At 42.2% G+C, this 23,454-nt stretch overlaps 2 protein-coding genes across 3 annotated transcripts in view; one reads left to right on the plus strand and one right to left on the minus strand.

The window, feature by feature from the left end:
* Nucleotides 1-375: 375 nt before the first annotated feature.
* Nucleotides 376-8,440, plus strand: LOC141764508 (creatine kinase M-type). Its single transcript, XM_074629798.1, has 9 exons — nucleotides 376-1,088; nucleotides 2,110-2,156; nucleotides 3,164-3,362; nucleotides 3,886-4,043; nucleotides 4,881-5,013; nucleotides 5,981-6,137; nucleotides 6,390-6,513; nucleotides 7,048-7,237; nucleotides 7,544-8,440. Exons 1-9 carry the CDS (start codon nucleotides 1,073-1,075, stop codon nucleotides 7,702-7,704), a joined length of 1,185 nt encoding a protein of 394 aa, XP_074485899.1. The 5' UTR covers nucleotides 376-1,072; the 3' UTR covers nucleotides 7,705-8,440.
* Nucleotides 8,441-10,280: 1,840 nt separating this feature from the next.
* Nucleotides 10,281-23,454, minus strand: part of mark1 (MAP/microtubule affinity-regulating kinase 1) — a 30,503-nt gene continuing 17,329 nt past the window's right edge. For both annotated transcript variants that reach the window (XM_074629799.1, XM_074629800.1), the window contains exons 7-18: nucleotides 23,309-23,365; nucleotides 22,287-22,421; nucleotides 21,221-21,322; nucleotides 20,509-20,628; nucleotides 19,274-19,373; nucleotides 18,814-18,926; nucleotides 18,437-18,578; nucleotides 18,209-18,342; nucleotides 16,951-17,036; nucleotides 16,717-16,866; nucleotides 16,345-16,608; nucleotides 10,281-15,724 (exon numbers count right to left, since the gene is read on the minus strand). In XM_074629799.1, the coding sequence (XP_074485900.1) occupies nucleotides 15,382-15,724; nucleotides 16,345-16,608; nucleotides 16,717-16,866; nucleotides 16,951-17,036; nucleotides 18,209-18,342; nucleotides 18,437-18,578; nucleotides 18,814-18,926; nucleotides 19,274-19,373; nucleotides 20,509-20,628; nucleotides 21,221-21,322; nucleotides 22,287-22,421; nucleotides 23,309-23,365 (1,746 nt within the window). In that variant the 3' untranslated portion in view covers nucleotides 10,281-15,381. The remainder of the gene's footprint in view (nucleotides 15,725-16,344; nucleotides 16,609-16,716; nucleotides 16,867-16,950; nucleotides 17,037-18,208; nucleotides 18,343-18,436; nucleotides 18,579-18,813; nucleotides 18,927-19,273; nucleotides 19,374-20,508; nucleotides 20,629-21,220; nucleotides 21,323-22,286; nucleotides 22,422-23,308; nucleotides 23,366-23,454) is intronic.

Here is a 23,454-nt window from a genome sequence, read left to right on the forward strand (position 1 = left end):
GACTGATCTGATAACTTTACCTCTCATCATCACTGGAGTTTCATACCGGAGTGAAAACAGATCACAGATTAAAAGTTTTATAGTTTAGTTGTCTTCTGAGTCACCATCTAGTTATAATCTGTGTTAACTGAAGGTGTGAACAGCAGCAGAAGGACCTGCAGTATCTCTCCTCCATCTAGCCTTTTTGTTTTTTGAAGAAGATATAGTCTTAATAAAAAGTTCTATTTCTTTCTTAAAAACATTAAAATGAGGTTTAAAAGGACTGTTTGTAACTTCTTACACTTACTATGCTCCTCTGCCTGCTTGCCTTCACTCACAAACCGCGCTCATTCTCGCGTTTTCGCTCCACTCTCAGGTGCATGCGCGCACACTACACACTGCAGAAGACTTTGTAGCTCTGAGAATATCTAGTGAATGTACAGTGGACGTTTGTGCAGAAATAAATGCTGCAGCTCCTCCAGACCAACAGAGGTTTCCCGTGTCTTGTGAAGGGACGGGGGTCCGCAGCGAGTTACGTTATCGTCTCCGAACGGGTGCCGGTGTCTCCCCTGTTCCTTTTGACCGCGGTCGGGAGGCTGAAGCAGGAAAAGCCAACACTAGGATCAGCAGTGATTCATGGAGAGACCTTTGTCTGGTCAGCTAACATTACTGCCAAGCAGCTGAAATATAGAGTGATATTGTGGTTTTAGCTGACGTGTGTCGCCTCACTGTTTTGAGCGATGCTCTTTCATGTCTATGTAGAGCGAGCACAAGCGGGAGCGCGATCAATAGGACGCTGAAAAAGATTTCCAAGGACCCCATCTTAATCATAACACCGATGGTTATTGAATTCCACTTATATACTTTAAACAGAGGGTGTTTTTATTCAAACTGCTTTGGACTCAACTTGACAGCATTTATAGCCTACATATCAAGTAATGGACGGTCGAACACAGCAGCAGTGCTGTGCAGTTATAAAAAGGCTGCCGTTTGGACTGTAACTGGACTCCTGCAGGCTGCATGATGAGCTGCTCAGGACCAACGCAACTATTCTTAGACCTTTCATTGTTCTGACAGCCGTCACGCTGACGACATGTGGAAGGTCAAACGTGAGTATTTTCACCGCATGCTCTGTGTTTTTCACTCAGTAAATCAACTCTCTGTTACAGTTAGGTTTGTTGAAGGTTTGTTTTAAACAGATACTGTGATGAAGTGAGTGTGACTGAATCTTCTGTAATAACATCATCATTGTTATTGATTATTATATCCTTTGGTTTCCAGTCCTTAGTGTCTCTTTTTCCCAGACTTTATACAAGATGAGCATCAAATTCTTTACACAAGTTCAGTTTAGATACAGATTATTTAATGTGATATGGAGTTTAATCTCGAAACATAAAAATGGATCTTCAGTGATGAATGATGTAATATATGTTAACATTTTAACAAGGAGGGCAACTACAACTTTTCAATTAACTATTTCTTTCAAATGATTAATGGTTTTATCTTTGTGTTCATCACAATTTCAGACACAATTTATGTAAATTTGTCAGATGTCAGTATGAGAGAGAGGAAACACGGGGGATGGAGGGCAGTTATATGGTGTGCGCTACCGAAAACAATTTATTTTTCTTAATATTTTTCATCTCAAATTTTTTTGGGGATTGACCCATCATTCAATATCATGTGCAATATTCCATCCATCCATCCACTTATTGTACTAAATTGATCTTAGTTTTATTGTAGTTCTATCTGGCACTGGTGTTAGTATTACTTCTTATACATTATATTTTTACTCCTTTTTCTATTCTTTTGTCGCTGTAATTTACTTTTCTATCTTAGTTTATGTACTTTACTAAATTTATCTTGCTCTTACTGCTATTATTTTTTGCACTGGTGTTCATATTACTTCTTACACTCTTTGTTTATTACTCTGTTGTGTTTTTTATTCTTATGTTGTTGTAATCTCATGTTATTTTAGCAAACAAATAATTGTTCAATCATGTATATAAACAGAGAGGCGAAAAAATGTTCAATTGTGTTACATATTCATTTGCAGATTTTTAAAGGAGCCCTATAAAAATAAGATACATTTTGATCTATGATACGTTAAACATTTTGCTTTTGATGCAGCACCGGTTGCCGTTCCTATGGAGACGAGGTACCGGACGATTTTGGAGGTAATCATTACGATCCAGCATGAAAGGATGTGAGTTAGTAATGCTTGGCAACACCGTCAGCTGCTGCGGTTTGTCTCTCATTGGCTATTGTGGTCACACTCGGAAAGTACTGATGTAATCATCCACAGTTTAACTACTTAATATCAACACCCGATGAATCTGCGGACAGATCGGTAGGTTTAAGGCTATATCTGTAAACCCCTCACATTACCAGATAATCTTGGCTGAACATCGGTACCGACCAAGGTCCCGGGCCAGATTCCCCCACCGATTGTCGGGAGGGGTGAATCAGGGATAAAAAGGTCTGAAACTCAGAAAAAAAACATCTTTTTTACAGTTTTTTTCAAGAAAATTTACATTTTTTGTCTGTATTTCAAAATGACAGAAAAAAATGTAAAAATTACATGTTTTATTTGTGATTTGTATGTAAATGGTCTTAGATTTACAGTATTTATTGTAATTATCTGTATTTAAGCTTTTCTTGATAATTTTTAAAGATAATTATTCTGTTTTTAGAGGTTTATGACACTTTTAACAATTAATTTATGTTAGAAATTAGGATTTCATGGAATTCTAAAAATATTTCTTGTAAAAATACAGATTTGTTTTGCAAAACTTCTGAGTTAATGTAAATTTGGGCTTTTGCAACGTAAAATTACATGTTTCATTTGTGATTTATATGTAAATGGTCTTAGATTTACGGTGTATGACCATTCTAACAATAAATATATGTTAAAAGTAAAATATTTCTTGTAAAATTACAGTAATAAAGGCTAATTATATAAAGATAATTACTGTTTTTTTTTTTACAGTTTATTTATGTTAATTAACGGACATTATTTTTCCATTTTTTAACAGACATTTTCTGGCGCCCCTGCTGCCGGAACATTTCTGTTATTTTACACTCTTCTTTTTTACAGTGTAGAATATGTCAGTTAAACACGGTTGGCATCATCAGGACTAAAAGCTCTTCCTGTCTCCTCTACGACAACTTCCTGTGCGTTCAGAGTTTGGTCCCCCCTGACCCCATGGCCCAGTTCCACCTGAGGAGAGGTTCTCCCGATGAGGAGTTCCCTGACCTGAGCAGGAACTCTACCTGGATGGGTCGGATCCTCACACCGGCCATGTACCGCCGACAGTTCGACCGCTGCACCCACAGCGGAGTCATCTTCGATGATGTCATACGCCCGGGCCTCGAGGAACCAGGTGATGTCAGCATGATGTCAGGGTGATGTCAGCATGATGATGACTGTCAGAAAATAACAGTGAGATTAAAATCTGAAAAAACTGATAGAAGGAAGTCATGGACAATATAAACTTCAAATGTATTCAATTATGTTATTGAATGTTTTTGTTCTCGATTCTCAGCTGATTATAATTCAAAATATAGTCCTGTTTTAATGTTTAATGTTTACTGATTAACATGAATAACTTTAGTTGTTGAGTTTTATTCTGTGTTTAAAGAGCTGCTGTTTTAAAGTTTGGTAGTAAAGCAACAGTATGGTTTACATTTGGATATGTTTTAGATAAAATATAACAGTAACTAGTATAATAATAGTCATTACAGGCTAAAATTATAGTGGATGATGCATGTAAGGAAAATATTTTGTATTAATCTGCAGAGTGAACAGGGGAAAAACTCTAGAAACAAAGTCAATAGATTTTCCGTAGATTTGGGAGATTTGTCACTGTTAGTCTGTAAATGTAAATGCAATGTTTGTGTATGCAGGTGATTGGTCCAGTCCTGTATCTGTGGGCTGCGTCGCGGGCGATGCTCAGTCCTACATCCTGTTCTGTGACTTCTTCGACCGAGTCATTGAGGTGCATCACAAACACAAGATCACCAGCCAGACGCCAGAGGGCGACTTCAACTTCGACAACTTGAAGGTAGCTAGTCAGACCACATCACCAACGAGTAATTATCGTTAATAATAAACCCCAGAAAACTCTCACTGCGGTTTCACACCAAATGCACAGAGTCACAGTTTGACACAGCTGCAAGCACTATGGTGACATTTCGCAACATTTCACCAGAAACTTCAGTAAACTTTTTAAACATGCTGATCTCTGTGATGCTCAATCATTAAAGGATAAAAAATAAATCAAGGCAGAAAGGCAAAACTGAATCTAAAACATCTCTATTGCCCCCTGGTGGCTGGCTGCAGTATAGGTCATAAATCCCGCCCCCTCCATGTTAGAGGATGGGACATGGACCAAACCAAAAAGTCAAAGTATGCGTCCAATACATTTTTCCCAAAGAGCAGTCCCCTCATCCAGGGTTATTTTGGCTTAATTTTTGTACAGTGGGAGGAAGTGGAGACGCGTCGTCCGGTGTGAACACGTCCATCTATCCATATCCCCAATGTAGTGTAAACAGAACAGTCTGTATTTTGGACTATATAAGAAAAATGGGTTCGTACATTCCTCATTGTGATTCAAGTGAAGCTGAGACGACAGCCTGCAGTTCAATGATTCATCTTCTTTTAGGACTTGAAAACACTAATTTAACTAACTTCACAAAGAATTCTACACAGACTGATATTTTCTGACCAACATCCTGTTTTATGAACCAGCGTTTGAGGTCACAGAGGTCTAGAAGGAAACTATAGAAAATGACATCTGGTGCTCAACAACTTATTTATCCAGTGCTAGCACTTTAGCTTCACATGCTACCACTATAACTGTCACGTTTTCAGGAATATGTTTTCCCGTGTGTGTGTGCAGGGGGGTGATGACTTGGACAGGTCATACGCTGTACGCTGTGAGGTGAGTGTTGTTCGAGGTGTTGAGGACTTCTGCTTCCCGACACACTGCAGCCGAGGAGAGCGCAGACAACTCCTCATGCTGGCCAGGAGAGGTACTGCATGTCTGTGTTGCAGAGTAGATTTGATTCTCAGCGAACCTGAAAACACCCAAACCAGCAGGTTCAGGAGAATTCCGGCTGGATGCAGATGAAGTCAAGAAATTTGCAACAGAACAATTTAGTTTGGCCACACAAAGAACAGTTTGGGTTCACTGACAGAAGAACAGATTTGGATCAGATACTGTACGGCATCGCATAACAGACCGCAGAACGCTGTGATTGTCCAATCAGAATCGAGTATTCAACAAAGCCGTGTAATAATATTGATGATCACACAACCAGAAAAAAAGAAAGCAACGACGGCAACGCGTCATGTTTACCGCATAGATAACAAAAAAAATGTATTAAGACGAAAGAGCCATCTGTGATCGGACAAACGCCATCGCATTTGCTATTGATTGCACTGGTGATCGATTTCCACGCTAATAGTTTTTGTTTGTTTGTGTTGTTTAATTTAGCTGTGAGAACATCTCTATGCTCTGCATACAACTCTTTTTTTCACTCCAAGTTTTCTTATTTCTCTATCAGTGAAATTGATTTTTTCTTCTCTTTTGGTTTGCGTTATCCATGTCTTCTATCGCTTGTTTAAAGACAGAACAAGTGCGTTGCTTGGCAACAATCATCGCTTTGCGTGTATTCACGTGGACGTGCTGCATAAAACCGGGCGCAGCTACGACCGTGATAAGTCAGGTTTGGTGCACTTTGTGTAAATTCAAACTAAAAAGCCGGACGTAGCTAAGCCCGGTGTAAGAGTTAAGACCTACTTTTCTACGCCCAGCTGGTGCACTCGGCTCCAGCTGTTCAAAGCGTGCCGTTCTTGTGCAGTAATAATGCAATAAACAAAGAGTGTAGGCCTGTAGTGGGTGGTGGGACAATGAACCCAGTGTGAAAATGGCCTCAAAGTAAACTGGTAACCAGTTGTAGTAAACCAGTTGACCAGTGTGTCTTCCTTTGCTCTCAGCTCTGCAGCGGCTGGAGGAGGAGGAGCTGCCAGGTCGGCTCCTCTTACTGGAGGAGCTGAACCAGGAGCAGCAGAGGGAGCTGAACTTGAACCCTCCGTCCTCCTCCCAGCTCCGTACCGGCGTGGCCCGGGACTGGCCCGACGCCAGGGCAGTCTGGTCAGTCTGGTTTCTTCACACAAGTCTTTTTGTCCCAGTAACTTGAGCAGTAACTGGAACCTGAGAGACCAGTGATTAAAATCCTGCAAGACGCCAAATGTCACACTACCTATGAATACTGAACCAGTCTGATCAAAACCAGTCTGCCACCATCAGCCTGTGTTGTTTACGAGGACATTTTTCTAATTCCAGGAGCATGTTTGATTAGATCCTCTCGTCAAACATGTACTATCACATGATTCCTTGTTGCAGGGTGAGTAAAGACGGCAGCCTAGTGGTCTGGGTCAACATGGAGGACCACCTCAGACTTGTATCCACACGAGACGACGGCAACATCGCCGAGGCCTTTAAATGCATCTGCATCAACCTGCAGAAGGTCAGTGACGGGTCTGATTCTCAGGAAGGTTATTAATAAAATATTTGAGCCACAAATGTCTGCACGTTTGGTGAATCTGTTGTTATCAACACCTGTTGGTTTTTAACCATGAGCTCTATATATCACTTTGCCACCTCTAATAAGAGCACAGATGTTTAAATAGATGGTGAATCAGAAAGTTTAGTGTGTGTTACACTTAATTTGAATCTGTTATCTGTCTTCACTCCGGTATGAAACTCCAGTGATGTTGAGATGTATCAGATCAGTCCGATCAGCTGCGGCGTCCAATCAATAACTTATATCTAATAACGGGGCGTGTCGGTAGGTAAAAGACTTCTGTGAAGGCTGCTCTCATGTATCCTCGGTCACCGCTCCTCGGCAATCCATACTCGCTCCTCGAGCAGAAATAAAAGCTTTGAGATGGTCTTATGGTGGACCAGACTTCTGGCTCAAGCGAGGAGCGAGGAAATGTCAAATAAGAGACTAGGGATGTACCCTTTGACTGTTTGCTCGTTCCTCTCTTTGCGTTTCCAGCTGGAGGAGTTCTACAGAGAGCTCAGACACTCGTTCACCTGGAAGCAGCAGCTGGGGTGGGTGACCAGCTCTCCGGCTGACGTGGGGACGGGTCTGAGGATCAGAGTCCACCTCAAACTGCAACACCTCCCCAAACACAAACGCCTGCAGGACATCCTGAAGAGACTGAGGATCTGCATGGACACGACAGGTACCGAGAGCAGACCTGACTCTCATGTTTCACCACAAAACCTGATGAGTTCTGAAGAACTGCAGGTCAGTTCACGACCAGTGAGTTACTGTCTACATAGAAATCCAGGGTTTCACACCTCGACTGAAATAAGGAGCACCTCCACTAACGTCAGTGGGAATTATCACAGCTATGTGCAATATAATATTATTAGACTCTCACTGTTGTTGAGATCAAACCTGAAGTATTTTTATCTCTTTTCTACAAATCACAAAGTTCAAGAGAAGACAACAGCTCTTGTTTCAAACCTGTCTTTTCATTTCCCAGAATCCCCGGCACTGTATTGTGTTAGCAACGCGGCAACCTTCGGCCTAAGCGAGGTGGGACTGACACAGCTGGCGGTGGACGGGATCAAACTGCTCGTCGCCATGGAGAAGAGGCTGGAGAGTGGCCGAGACATCGATGAGCTCGTTCCCACGCAGAAGTAGATCTGGATGATGATTGGCTGGAGTGAGGAAGAGAACAGATGAGCCAATCAATCAGATGAAAGCGTTCAACTTCTTATTAAGCACTTTGAGCTGCATTTCTTGTATGAAAGGTACTATACAAATAAAGTTTATTACTATTATTAACTTAGCCTATCATACAACAAACACTGAGACCCCAGGAAAAAATCATTCAGAGTCTGGTCGGTGTTTACCGCCTGAATCCACAACACATTCTCATTCCCAACTCGTCAAATATCGAGGCATAGTCAGTGGCCCTACGCTTCAAACTATGACGCTCTATGTATCCCTCAAGTGTAAGAGTTGGACGTGTCAGGGAAGACGTGTCAAGAACTTAGGTTTTAGCCAACAAAACGACTTAGTTAGGGACAGGTAAAGGTTGTGGTTGACACGTTGACTGACGGCGTTGACTTGACTAACGACTCACGTGACAAAATTAGTCAATGTTACTTTTAGTTTCATACGGGACATAAAACAGCGGTCTCCTGGGTGAAAGTCCTGTTTGTTTGACCCGTCTGCCATCACCCATCACACCCACCCGAAACAGACTATTGCCCACTTAGGACCACGTCAGTAAGCATCTGATAATGGAGCGTGAGGGTTTACGTAGGATTTAGAGAAAAGCCTGGTGCATTGCATACAGATGCTAAAAGGTGTCTCTATGTGTCAGTGTCAGACGCCGAGGAACACTTACCAAGCTGCGGTATTTGACGAGTTGGGAGTATGATGCTTTTAAAGGGACTGTTTGTATGGAAACAGAAATTGGTTGTAACAGCGACACCTGTGGCCGTTAAGTCAACGAAAGCCAGCGTCCTGTTGCCCGCGCTCGCCTGCGTTGGGAACAGGGGAGACACCGGCACCCGGTCGGAGACGATAACGTTTCTTGCTTCGAAGCCCCGTCACTTCACAAGACAGGGGAAACCTCTGTTGGTCTGGAGGAGCTGCAGCATTTATTTCTGCACAAACGTCCACTGAGCATTCACTAGATATTCTCAGAGCTAAACTAACTCTTCTGCAGTGTGCAGTGTGCGCACATGCACGTGATAGTGGAGCGAAATGAGAACACGCGCGGTGTGTGAGTGAAGGCAGGCAGGCAGAGGAGCAGAGTACAGCAGAGACTCCGGCCCTGCAGACCAAAGCTACGGTCTCCCCCGCGTCCTCTGACTGCGGCCAACACTGTTTTGCAAGACGGGCTTCACTAGATACAACTTTGTGGTTTTGGTGCTTCCGTGTAGTTTGTGTTGGAGTCTGAGTCTGAACAGCGTAGCCACATGCGAGCGCGCATGGGACACCGACCCGGATTGATTTATACGTGTAAGAAGTTACAAACAGTCCCTTTAAACGTTCGCCATAAGTGTGTTAAACTAAAACGAAATTATTTCTATTCTATTGTCATATTTTACTGAAATGGCCTGCGTTGAACAATAAAATATTGTAAATATACCAAACGTTTTCTGTCCAAAATGGAGGCAGCGGCTGTTGTAAAAAAAAACACCTGAGCTTCGTCTCTTTGCTTCTATACTCTTTGGTTGAGCCCCACAGTGTAGAAATACCTGAGAAATACTCTGTTACAAGTAAAAGTCCTGCATTAACCATTTTAACCAAGTAAAAGTACAAAAGTATTAGCATCACAATAAACTTAAATTAACAAAAGTAAAAGTTTCACATGGGACACAAACACCGGTGACCCATCCACCACCCATCCCACCTGCTCTCAACATACTCTCACGCTACTAATATGCCGCGGCTGGTGGTACCACGGTTTTACACTCTGCGGCTCACGTTACCAGTTTCACAAGCGTGTTGGAGAACTACGGTGGCCTTCAGAAAACATAAAAACGTGAAAAGTTCTCTCTAGAGCCAGTGTTTGGTTTGTCCGTTCTAGGCTACTGTAGAAACATGACGGAGCAGCATGGAGGACTCACTGAAGAGGCCCCGCACCTTATGTAGATATGAAGGACTCATTCTAAGCGAAAACACGATTCTTAGTTTCAGGTGATTATACACTAATGAAAACATAGTTATGAATATTATATTCCATTTCTGCTAATAGATCCCCCGAAATGCTACACACTGGCCCTTTAAGTACAGTACTTGAGTGAATGTACTTTGTTACTTTCCATTGCTGCTCATGGGATTATTTGTTGAATCAATGCTGTGGGCGGCGTTAATGACATTAATGACTAAAATCTTACCTTAAACCAAAAAGTTTTACTTGAACAACCTTCACTGTGCGTACTTCTCCTGTCCTGGACTCACCTGCTGGAGGCTGAAAGCTGAATGAAGTTAGTATATTTGAACATTATTTACATCTGTACTGGTGTACAGTAGGAGCATTATGAGTATGCATTATGAAAGAAACACACTTAACCAGGTTCAGTTCTTCCATCAAGTCTTCATGAAGACTGAAAAAGCCCTTAGTTTCCATGTGAGAGCAGCTAATGTAGGAATACTCACTTTAAATATGTCGTCAGTGGAAGTTCAGAGAAGTCATTAAACATTAAACAAACAGTAGTTTCATCCTTCACAGCTGCGACCACAAAAGGACTCTGAAAATGTTTAATTTGTGTGGTTTTATTTAAAATGAATCTATCATGGCTACACTGAACTTCTGCTACTTTCCTGTTAATGACGAGCCTGACGAATCAGAGTCGTCCACATGGTACAAGTTACTATCTGGAAGCTGAGGCGAAGGCTATTTTCAAGTAAGAGGCTCAGATTTACAGTCTTCCCCACGCGACATGAAGGCAGCGTCATATTCACACCTTTACACCTCTCTCAGCCCTGTCAGACAGGGACGTGAGGTTTGCATTGTTTGTTCCCTTCCTGGTTTTAAGTGCTACAACAACATACAGTACAAGGTGTTCTCCAGTTTCAGTAGTGACGGAGAACCATTGCACGGTGAACCCTCAGGACCTCGACACTGTAGAGATAAGTAGAGCCAGTCAGAGGCTCTGTTGATTAGTGGGAACAAAATTCAAAATATACAGAAAAAACTTGAAACCACAGACTGCTCTTTTCCTCTGGCGCAACTGAATGCATCAGAAATACAAAGCAGTACATTCAGAAGGCATTAAGTGGTGGAATACATGGAATCAGCAATAAACAGGAAACTCAATTTATGCTGCAACGGTCCTTTAAAAGATAAATCTGGTGATTTCCTACATTTCTCTCCAACAGTGAATGTATCTACTAACAAGTATTGTGTGTGTTTAACAAAGCCTGATATATCTTACTACTAAATACTAACTAGAGCATCACATGTGGATTAATCCGCTACTGCAAATAGTCCCCAACAAATGCACTATTTCCTGTTTGTTTGATTAAAAACTACAGTGACCAGCTGTTTTAGGAAATTACTGATATTTTTTAGAAAAATTAAACTATACATTTGTGTTTTTAAAGGAACAGTGTGTAGGATTTGGTGGCATCTAGTGGTGTGGTTGCAGATTGCAACCAACTGAATACCCCTCTGCTCACTCCTCCCTTTCCAAGACTACTGTGACGTGAGCCTCCGAGTGCAAAACCGTGGTAACGCCGTTCACTTCGCTCAGAAGTCATCCTTTCCATAATAACCAACACATTCTCACTCCCAACTCGTCAAATACCGCCACTTGGTCAGTACCCCTCGGCCAACGCATGGGGTACCCCTCTGGCGCTACTAATACTACATCCCTTGCTCCGACCATTAAATAACGCCGCGGATGGGTTTACATTAGAGTTAGTTGAATGCCTGGTTCGTCACATACTGTTGCTAAAGGCTGCCTCCGTGCGTCGGTTTACTATGCTGAGAGGCACTTACCAAACAGCGGTATTTGACGAGTTGGGAGTGAGAACGGGTTGTAATAACACTACTTTAGGAGCAACGGAAGTCTGACGGCGGCTGGCGGTACCACGTTTTTACTCTCTGCGGCTCACGTTACCGCAGTTTCACAAGCGTGTTGGAGAACTACGGTGGCCTTCAGGTAACGTAAAAACGTGAAAAGCTCTCTCTAGAGCCAGTGTTTGGTTTGTCAGATCTGCGCTACTGTAGAAACACGATGGAGCAACATGACGGACTGAAGAGGACCTGCTAATAGATCCCCTCAAATATTACACACTGTTCCTTTAATATTTAGTATAATAACATATTTCCATATTAAATATACAGAAAAACACCAGACTGATCCTTTAAGTTTGAACATGGGACATTGCGATTGCTCAATGGTGTGGTTCTGGTTTGATGCTCCGTTCAACAGCAACATAAAGTTAGATCTCACTTCTGAAAGCCTTGACAAATAAGAATGAAGTCATATTTTCAGTGGTGGAAAACAAATAGAGTGTCGACAGTGTGGACCAAATAAAAACAGACTAATCAACACTGTACCTGCACATATTCACCTGGACAGGTATCGTTTTATACAACAATAACAATAAAATAATAAAAACACATTCTGTTCTGTCAGCTGTAAATGTGTAAAAAAAAAAAAGATTCATGGAGCTTTACAGTTTGTGTTTGAACCACTGACATCATTCACCAAAGGCTCCAGTATTATTGCAATAGTATTAACATCAGCCAGCAGGGGAGGTCAGAGGTCACAGGCATACAACCAACAGTGAGGATGTCGTCACCTCCTGATTGTTTGTCACACTTCATGACTCATTACCTCCGCTGTAAACTGTGCAACTCAACTGTGCAACTGGATATCTGCTGCAAACGTCAGCATGACAGCAAAAGAAATCATCAGGCGACTGTGACTGATGGACATTTAAAACCAGGAGGGAAAACCAGCGGCATATTGTTTCTAAACGCTTCATGAAACGCCCAAACTCGTGGCGGTTAAATCAGATCAGACAGAATGATCGGATGACCTACACCAGAGGTACCCAACCTATTTTCCTTGAAGCCTCCCTACTTGCACCTAAGAAAAGCTGAGCTGTTAGATTGCCGCCCGTTAATACAGGTGCGAGCCTCCTTTTGTGTGCGGCAAGCGGGAGAGCAAATATGTTTTTGACTGAAGTGAAAATGTTGTTTTTGAAAGGCTTAACGCCAACAAATATGGACTGAAGCAGAATATTTCGTTAGATAAAAACATGTTGTGAATTTTTTAAATGATTACATCAATATTTTTCTCAATAAATGTTGACTTTTGGATTTAACGCTGTGGAGTTATTGGAAGTGTTTGGATCACACGAGTCAGAAACAATCCTACGCAGCCACCACTGGAATCTAATTCTACAAATTGTACAATACTTAAAATATTAGCCTGATCTTTATTTGCAGCTGTGCAGAAATACGGGGTTTAAACAGAATGTGGCCTACTTAGTAGTAAAACATCTTTTTAAATAGTTTTATAGACAGACTTTTGTGACTCAAGTGTGTTATTATGATTTCCGTCATACATGTGCAAATCTAATTTTGACAACCTCAGATCAGACAAATCCTGGCGCACACCCTGTGATCTTCGGCGCCCCCCTAAAGGGGCCCGGACCTCAGGTTGGAAACCACTGATCTACACTAACATTAGTCAGAGAGAAACCTCATTAAACCTTCTGTCACTGATGATCTAACATCTCAGCTTGCCGACTAGTGTTTAAGTGTGTTCAGACGCACATATTTGACTGCTGGACTATTTATTTGCCACAACCAACCAACGTACCGACTGTACAGACGAGCAACATACAACCTGACGGTGTTTGTTCGGAGTGTTTCTGTCAATCTGCAGAGGACCCAAACAAAAACAGACTAACTCAATATTTAGAGCCCAGTTGCACCGTTGTGGTTTAATAATGATCGAGGGTCACTGACGCTTTTCTGGACTCGAAAACAAATAAATAATCCAAGTTCCAACAGTATTCTCCCATCATGCAACACTGTGGGGACATCGACTAAAAGGAAGTTTGAATCATTTAATTCTTCTTCTTTTGGGGCCAAAGCTATTTCAAATGTAAATAATACATTTGGTGTCTGAATTATACTGTCTTAATGTCTGTTAAAGTAGTTATTATTGAGGGAAAGAAGGAAAACATCAATATAACAGCTAACGGTAGTGTATGTACATATACTTTTTTTTAATACGTATTTATATCTGTACATAGCAGTTAAATGTTCACTTTGGTTTGCTGTCCTTGTTTTTAGCTGTATGTCTACTTCTGTGTTTGTACATCGAGAGCAACGAAAACCAGAGTCAAACTCCTTGTGTGTGTTCTAGGGCTGTCAAAGCTAAAGCGATAATAACACATTAAGGCAGATTTGTTTTAACGATTTTTAGGTTTTAGTGTGCTCAGTTTTAAAGCTGGAGTGAAGATACTGGCATCATATGAAACTACAAAACCTAAGTAAGCTTGCGAGGATAAATAACGCTCCAAACTTGCACTACATTTTGGAAAAACTGTCATGGCCATTTTCAAAGGTGTCCCTTGACCTCTGACCTCAAGATATGATGTAAATGGGTTCTATGAGTACCCACGAGTCTCCCCCTTACAGACATGCCCACTTTATGATAATCACATGCAGTTTGGGGCAAGTCATAGTCAAGTCAGCACACTGACACACTGACAGCTGTTGTTGCCTGTTGGGCTGCAGTTTGCCATGTTATGATTTGAGCATATTGTTTATGCTAAATGCAGTACCTGTGAGGGTTTCTGGACAATATCTGTCATTGTTTTGTGTTGTTAATTGATTTCCAATAATAAATATATACATACAATTGCATAAAGCAAGCATATTTGCCCACTACCATGTTGATAAGAGTATTAAATACTTGACAAATCTCCCTTTACGGTACATTTTCAACAGATAAAAAAATGTGTGATTAATTTACGATTAATTGCGTTTAACTATTTTAATCGTTTGACAGCCCTAATGTGTTCACATTCGGCCAATACAGCTGATTCTGGTTCTGTAACATGTACACACACAGCTGGCTGTTCTACTCTTGCACCAGGAGAGTTGCGCAGGTAGAGCAGAGGTCATGTTTCACTGGCTGTTTACTTGCACTCCAGAGACCAGATTACTGTTAGCAATCAGGTTAAGATAAAAAAAAAAAAAACTGAATTTACATGCACTGCCATGATATTATGACTCTAAAATTCCAGATTACATAGAGTTTGGTCTTCACATTTCCCTCAACACACTGCTGCATACAGCTGCTTTACTGTTCTGGCTCTTAAATCACTTGGTCCCAAACTAAATGTGGAAACCCCGTAAAAGACTCGTCAGGTTTCTCCAACAAAACTCTACCTGTGTAATCAGCTTTAATCCGCTTGACCTGTTTCCACTTTACATGAGGTTTCAAAATTCAGTTTCCAAGGTTTTGGAAAAATCTGAAGTGCATGTAAACAGTGACAAACCAACAAAGTGTCGCTCCAGCAGGTAGTGACAGATGGAAACATCATCATTAGCCCTGGTGTTTGTTCTGGATCTCATCACTGAGGGATGAACCACAACCTGCTGAATATCTGCACCATCAGCTTTAATATTTGGTTTCACTGGCAAACATTTAGTGATAACATTAAATAGTAAGTGTGTTGAGTATAATAACGTGTATGTTCTCTGAGTCATACAGCAGTTAGCGAGGTGCTGAACACAAGATGCCCGCCGTCACTTGGTGGGGCGTCATTCTGTGAAGAAGAAGACGTCCAGAGAGGTATTCTCCTTTGATAATAACTGGAAGTTGTTCACAGCCTGAGCTCGTTGGCCACTTTGGAGGCGATGTTTTTGAAGGCGATGGACGTGCCAGAGATCCGTTTAAAGCGCACGCCGTTGAGCGAGAGGCGGGGCAGCTTGCACACCTCCATCTCCCACTGGACCAGGCTGTCCTGCCGGGCGTCGCCGTGCACGCAGAACAGCGAGTAGCGCTCGCGCTGCTCGTAGTCACAGTTGTTGGCGTCCAGGACCCTCCGGATCTCCTTCATCATGTCCCCCGGCTCCATGGAGGACGTGGTCTTCATGCTCCAGGTGAAGCGCAGGGCACGAGGCTTGGAGTCCCGCCCCTCCTCTTTGGGCTCACCTGATAAACTCCTGGAGGACGGAGACCCAACAAACCCACAGCGTTAACAGAGAACAGGAAGCTGCAGCAGCTCTTAATGTGGTGACGGCAGAGTTTCATCCAAAGCATGTTTGACATTTCTAGAAAGACCATGTTGAACTGTGTTAAACCTGCAGTAGGCAGAATATCTTTGGCATCATTGGGCAAAAATTACATAATAACCTTTCAGCATATTGTAATTCAAGTGTTCTGAGAGAAAACTTCTGCACCTCCTCATGGGTCTGTTTTCAGGCTTTAAAAAATCGAGCCTGTGATGGGAGACTTTGACCAATCAACGGTCATTTCAGAGAGAGAGCATTCCTATTGGCTGTTCATTCAACGGAGGCAGCTGTCAAAAACTCGCAAGATAACCGAGAAATACACACAAATAACAGAAAACTCAATTAAAAAAACTAAACTGTTTTAACTTCGACAGAAAATCCTGAGTTCATGTAGAATCACATCGGTCATGTTGAGAAGCTGAGAAAATAAGTTTCCAGTGACTTTAAGTCATCAAAACAAAGTGAAGGTAAACGCGGTAAAGACACAAGACGTGGCCGTTTGTTTATATGTAATAAATGTACATGACTTTGACTTCCTGGCTCTCACTGACCTGCGTACAAACTTGGAGGTGAATTTCCCGATGAGGGAGGTGGAGGTGCCGCGGCGGGGCGTGGACAGCGATGCTGCAGCATGCGACAGACTGGGTGAAGCCGGCGGGCCGTTGTAGGTGGCGGGTCGTCGGTCTCGAAGCTGAGCGCCGTGGAAGGTGGAGCGGCTGGAGGAGCCGCGGGGGAAGCGGGTCCGGTCCGGAGTGGTGCTGCTGCTGCTGGTGATGCTAAAGGCGGAAGGTGATGACGGAGGCTGCTGGGGGGAGCTGAGGGCGAGCGGGAGGAGAGGACGATGTTAACGCCGTGATGCACTCAAATACTGAAAAATGTTTCCACGGTTACTTTTAAATGAATCAACAGTTGTACTGATTCACCTCTGGTACTCCGCGTTGTCGTCAATGGGGGGCAGACAGGACTTCATGGGATGTCCCGACGCTGACATGGACTTGACATGGCGGGGGCGCGTGGAGGAGACAGTTGCCCCCGGCGATGGGGAGGGGGATGCAGCAGGTACCTCAGGTAGACTGAAACAGAGACAGATTAGTTATTGATTTGGAGAATAACAGCATGCGATCAATGAAAAATGAAACTCCCAGAATTCCTCTCACCTGCTGTCCTTCCCGTTGGGAAGAGCAGTCGAGTGGCGATCAGTGCTCGTCCTCTCGTGAATATACGTGTTCCTCCGAGTTATGTTCTGTAACACACAGTCTGATTTATCAAACTGATCCAATGAGACGACACTAACAGTATAAAGTGGTGACACCGCCCCCTACAGGCTGCAGAGATCATCACAGACACGACATGAACAAACTTCATCTGTTCGTAGATTATCACCAGCGGTGGAGCTGAAAATATAAAGTTTGTCCTGAGGGTGGCGTTAGAGGAAAGGTCATTAAAATATAAAGGGTTCATCCTCTGAGGAGCAGGAAGGAGATCAGGACATTTCATGACAATCAAGCCACTAGTTTTTGAGATATCATGTCAAATAATAAAGTTTTACTCAGACTGACGATCCAACATTTGAGACCCTAACACACCCTGTCCCTTTAATTGCAGCTCCTGCATCTAATTAACAAAACATAAAAACTGGAAGGCATAGCTGTAATATTTCATCAGTCAAGTCGACCTGTGTTGCCTCAGATACTCAGCAGAAAATCTAATCCACAGACTGACAGGAATAAATACTAAAGTGACTCACAGTTTTGTACTAGGGGTGGGAATATAAAAATATAAAATTCAGGAAATATATTTATACAAAAAAAAAAACAGCGGCACCAAAAATGAGGATATTTTAGAGCTCTCCCTAAATTTCTCAAATGAGGCTCTCTGGAGAGCTCATGTCTCTTTCAAAGGAGCCGAGCTCCACGTAGCTCCACGTATTTCAAACCCTGGCTGCACTGAAAATAGTGTGATCAGGATCAGCGCTGCATGTGTGATCGCCACCTAATTCAACAGCAGAGGCTACTAACTAAGTTCTAACATGTTGTTTAGCCGCGTTTCCACCAAGCAGTCCAGTTCAGCTCGTTACACATTAGAGCTGTTATTTTCCTGTTTCCATTAGCGAAAGTTGTGCACGGTACCAATAGAACCACTCCATTCTTGGTACCACCTCGACACTGCAGACCACTGATGGTCAGAGAGAATCATCACTAGCATGACACGGGACATCCTGCACAGATCCGCTGTTTTTAAATAGCACAGAGAGGGTACCATCTGCGGTGGAAACACGGCATAGAGAAAAAGACCTGGTACCAAAAGCGAGTTGAGTCGAGCAGAGCCGAACCATGCAGTGCAAACACATCTTTTGACCTTCAACCTGGTATCTGTACCAGGACCTGGTTTAAACCAGAATCTCAATCCTCTCACCCCTGAGGCGGTGGCTGACCTCCTGCGGTCTGGAGGTCCCGATGGTGACGCTGGCTCTTCCTTCCTGTCGCTCTCTACGCTGTTGGCATGACCACGCTTTGTGTAGGAGACAGGTGGGGGGATAGAGGGCGCCACTGAGACACACGACAGAGAGCATACAAACATCTGTGGTTAATACTCTTAACTCTAATGTTCCTGGAGCTTTTGATCAACTCGGTCATGTCTTACCATGGTCGCTGAAACGGCGCTGCTTCTGATTGGCCGATACGTTGCGAGAGTGTGCGGGGGACTGACTGGAGCCGTTGAGGTCGCTGCTCGGTCGTGACCTGTGAACCAGGCTACTGCTGGACAAAGACTCACTGCCTTCACACTGGAGGAGAGAGTCACAACAGAGGATTCTGGGTAAAGGAAGGTGGATTGTTCCTCGTTTGATGGAGCTAGGCTAACAGTTTCCCCCCACTTCCAGTCTTTGTGCTAAGCTAGGCTAACAAGTCATGGACCCGTCTCTGTACTGAACACACGGAGATGAATCTGATATCTAAAATGTGTGATTCTGGAGGAAATAGGAGGATTTAGCTGAATGTACAACAGTTTATGTAACAAACCTCAGCCTGTTTCCTCCCCAGCAGCAGGTATATCGCCGTCACCTCGTTGTATTTCTGACCCTCCAGCGCCTTCGTCACTTCCTCCTGGGGGAAGCCCATCGTCCCCATCAGTTCTGATTGGTCAGAAAACACACGGTACACTGAGCTTTGGTTAATGTACTGATGTACCCACCCGTCTACAGTGGCGCTTTGAGCTAAATGCTAACATCAGCATGTTGGCACGCTCACAATATCAATGTTAACATGCTGACGTAATTGATTAAGTTAAGTTGATTAAAAGATGATACTTTATAATAGAGTGACATCATCAAAAAAAGAGGATTATGGGACGTCCAGAGTAGCGTTATCATCCCGTTGGACGCGTGTTTGCTCAGTGTGTATTCAGATATACCAAATAAATCATGGGAATGCATGCATACGTGTGTGTTTGTGTGTGTGTGTGTGTGGGTGTATGTCTGACCGATGCGTTTGAGGTCGTTGAAGTCTTGTTCTGGTTCGTTGTATGTTTTCAGCTCCTTCTCGTCGTAGCCGACGTTCATCCATCGATCCTTCATGATTTGCTGAGAAACGAACAACACGAGTTGTTTCATTTACTGTAGCTGTTAAACATTCAGGCCGTGTTGTAGTTCTCAACACCACTTTTAGAAGGTCTCGGTCTCGTCTGAATCAACTGCATTTTTACTCGGTCTTGTCTCAGACAAGGATTCAGGATTTTATTTTAAGACCGGTCAAGACCACGACTGCGGGGATATCACTAAACTGCATCGTCTGATCTTATCTGTTAACATCTTTACTGTTTTTGCTCATAGAAAACAAAGGAAAATTCCCGTATGAAATTCACCTCTTCAATGCCTTTTGATTTCTCATAGTAAACGTATACATACACACATGTACAGTATATATGGGAATAAGAGAGGTATATGAAGAGGATTCTTCATTTGTTTTCTGTGGGTGTTTCTATGGGAATGAGGATCTTTCAGCTCAATTTGAGGGGTGCTCATATGGTTTGCATGTTATTGTAACTGGGTCATGCAGTGTGGAACTTGGTTTCAACCCCTCAAAGTCTCGGTCTCGTCTTGGTCTCGATACAATCTGGTCTTGGTCATGACTTGGTCTCGGTTTAGGTGGTCTTGACTACAACACTGCATTCAGGGTCAGTCAGTTTTAATCATGCAACCACAAAGCAGCAGGTCTTGGGTGCACGGACTGTGTCTCCACATGATATTTTGGTTTGTGTATGTACAGCAGCGAATAGTACAGAAGGGCTGAGTGAAGGTGAATATAGATCAGAGGGTCATCACTCTCAGTTAATAACATCCAATCGCTCTAAATCAGCTGAGCCAATCACAGTGACTCATGTCAACAAAATCATGTTGTTGTCACTCTTGATGATGCAGAGCGACGCAATGTGAACACACAGCATATCTTATCTGCAGCCAGAGGCAGATGGTGTTTAACAGTTGATTAGTACAATAAATAATGAAGAACAGTCATGTGCTGTCACAGCTGATCTGCCGTTAATGCAACACCAACACTTTGTGCAGCTGCTTCACAGTAAAAAAAAAAAAAAACCTTATATCTGGAAACTGTTAAAATGCTTTACTGTGTTGAGACACAACTCCTTTGAGTTTTAAATGTTGAAGGCAGGGTTTCAGGTTTCAGGTTGCTGGTTCTACTCCCTGACGCTGGTCTTACCTGCAGGCTGCCTCGTTTCCCCGGGTTCAGCACCAGCAGCTTCTTCAGCAGGTTCTCACAGTCAGTCGACATGTAGAAGGGAATCCGGTACTTTCCTCTGAGAACACGCTCCCTCAGCTCCTACACACACGCACACACAAAACATTTCACACACACCGGAGGAAAACAACCAATCAGAGCCGATCTGGAGTCTGTCGTCTCTGAGCAACTGTCAATCACTCGCAAACTCCGATCAAACAGTCAAACTAGGCAGCGCTGATCAAATATGAATCAATATTCTGTTACTGTAATACCTATTTCTCGCCTGCTTTCAGAATCATCTTATAGTGTACTGTTAAGCTGTAAAATTAGAAAGTTTGTGACCCGGCAGCCATGTTGAGATCAAGTTTGTACATTACAGTATTTGAGTAAAGGGACTTAGTTTCCACCACTGAGATAAACACTGAGTTGAGTTTGAGTCTAAAAGTTCATTCTTGACTCCGAAGAGCAGTTTGACAAAAATAATCTTAACTTGTGGTCCTTTAACTAACTAACTAACTAACTAACTAACTATTGTATTCACTGTAACTGACCAGCTAACAGACCTTGATTCACTCAGCCTCTGTACATTGAATACAACAGTTGTGTAGTACATACTATATTTGTGAATTGTGAGTTTTTTTTTTGTTTTTTTTACATTATTTAAAAAGTGTTTCTATTATTTTGTCCTCACCTTGAGGTTCTGTCCGTCGAAGGGCAGCGAGCCGCTGACCAGCGTGTACAGAATCACTCCCAGACTCCAGACATCCACCTCCGGCCCATCGTACTTCTTCCCCTGCAGAGTTACAGAACTACATTACCCAGCAGCCCACTGCGTTACGACACACTAACATACTACACTGTCCTCGGGTACTGCATTTTCACTATTTGATTAAATGATTCTTTAAAGGGACAGTGCGTAGGATTTGGTTGGATTAGTTTCAGGTGATTATACACTAAAGAAAATATAGTTATGAATATTATATTCCATTTCTACTAATAGATTCCCCAGAATCCTACACACCGTTCCTTTAAGTAACAACTTTTGAATTAAGTTTATAAAATTCAATTTCCATCTGATTTAATACATTTTATCTTATGTTAAGCCACATTTTCATCCATCTGCTTCACTTTGTAACAATTATATATAATAAAACGCCTTCTGTCACAATCACAAACTTTTGTCTCATCTTCTCTTCAATTTTGTGTTTTTAAATTCTTTTTTTTTTTTTTTTTTTTTAAAGAACATGTATAAAACAGTGTTGATGTGTGGTGTGGTAAGGTTTACTTTTCACAATTTTCACATAAAACAAATGATATACTCTAACAGTAACAGGAAGTTTTCTTCTCAGATTTACATGTTAATTAATAAATAACATTTTCTAAATCCTGACAGGATCACACTATTTTTACCTTCTTTCTTCCCTATAATCCTCCCTTTCCTTCTTTGTTTCTTTTCTCTTCTTCACATTTTACTTCACTGATTTCTTCTCATCTTTCTCCCCTCCTTCTGTTTCATCCCATCTTCCCTTCTGTCTCCCCTTCTTTCCACGGATGATAAATATGTCACATTATTTTTGTGTAAATATGTATAAAATGATAAAGAGACATCTAGAATATGTTCATGTGCTTTAATGGAACCAGCAAGCCATAAAAAGGCTTTATACATGTGAAGATGTGATATATATGAAACAGAATGTAACTGTGATGATGTTATGGTGTTTGTTACGCAGGTGTGGTGGGCGGAGCCGAGCGCTCACCTGGAAGAGTTCAGGAGCAGCGTAAGGAGGAGATCCACAGAAGGTGTCCAGCTTGCTGCCCATCGTGAACTCATTACTGAAGCCAAAGTCTGCGATCTTAATGTTCATGTCGGCATCCAGCAGCAGGTTCTCCGCCTGAGACACAAAGAGTTTCATGTTTTAAAACAATTTATTTACCAATAAATTATGGCACAAACATTTATTTTTAAAAGTCAGACATCATCAGTTTTACTGCTCATAATCAGCAGCAAATATTAAAGCCGTTACAGAGAATTTATCACTGAAATTCATGAACATTTGGATTCATTTAAGAAACAAACAGCCAACAGTTGATACATTTCTTTAACGCATTAACGCATCGATCTATCGGAGGTTGTAGCAGGCTCAGTTTTAAAGCTAGAGTGAAGATACGGGTATCATATGAAACTAAAAAAGGAATAAGGAATCAATTGGTTACCAACCATGTTATACTACATACATACGGTCATGTCAGGAAGGAGGCTAAATAACGCTCCAAACTTGCCGCAAAACTTTTTTTGAGGAAAAACTGGCATGGCCATTTTCAAAGGGGTCCCTTGACCTCTGACCTTAAGATATGTGAATGAAAATGGGTTCTATGGGTACCCACGAGTCTCCCCTTTATAGACATGCCCACTTTATGATCATCACATGCAGTTTGGGACAAGTCATAGTCAAGTCAGCACACTGACACACTGACAACTGTTGTCGCCTGTTGGGCTGCAGTTTGCCATGTTATGATTTGAGCATATGTTTGAATCCATCAAACTTATAAATGTTTTTACATTTTATCATGCACCTTATTTGTATTATTTACATATTATATTATTACAGTAAGAGACAGAGAGAGAGAGGTGGATTACTTCCAGGATCCAACAGGATCATTAACAACGTATAATAATCTCTAAATCAATCTTATTTTGTTTATTAAATGCTGTCTGTGTGTGTGTGTGTGTGTGTGTGCGTGCGTGTGCGTGTGCGTGTGCGTGTGTTCGTGTGTGTACCTTGAGGTCTCGGTGTACAATCCTCTTCTGGTGACAGTACTCCACTGCAGACACAATCTGACACAAACACAGTGATCGAAGAAGAAGAATCATTAGAAACCAAATATAACAACATACACAGACGACTTTTGACCACCGAAATCTCG

This window comes from Sebastes fasciatus, chromosome 3 (assembly GCF_043250625.1).
Source record: "Sebastes fasciatus isolate fSebFas1 chromosome 3, fSebFas1.pri, whole genome shotgun sequence".
In the NCBI taxonomy this organism is placed as follows: domain Eukaryota; kingdom Metazoa; phylum Chordata; class Actinopteri; order Perciformes; family Sebastidae; genus Sebastes; species Sebastes fasciatus.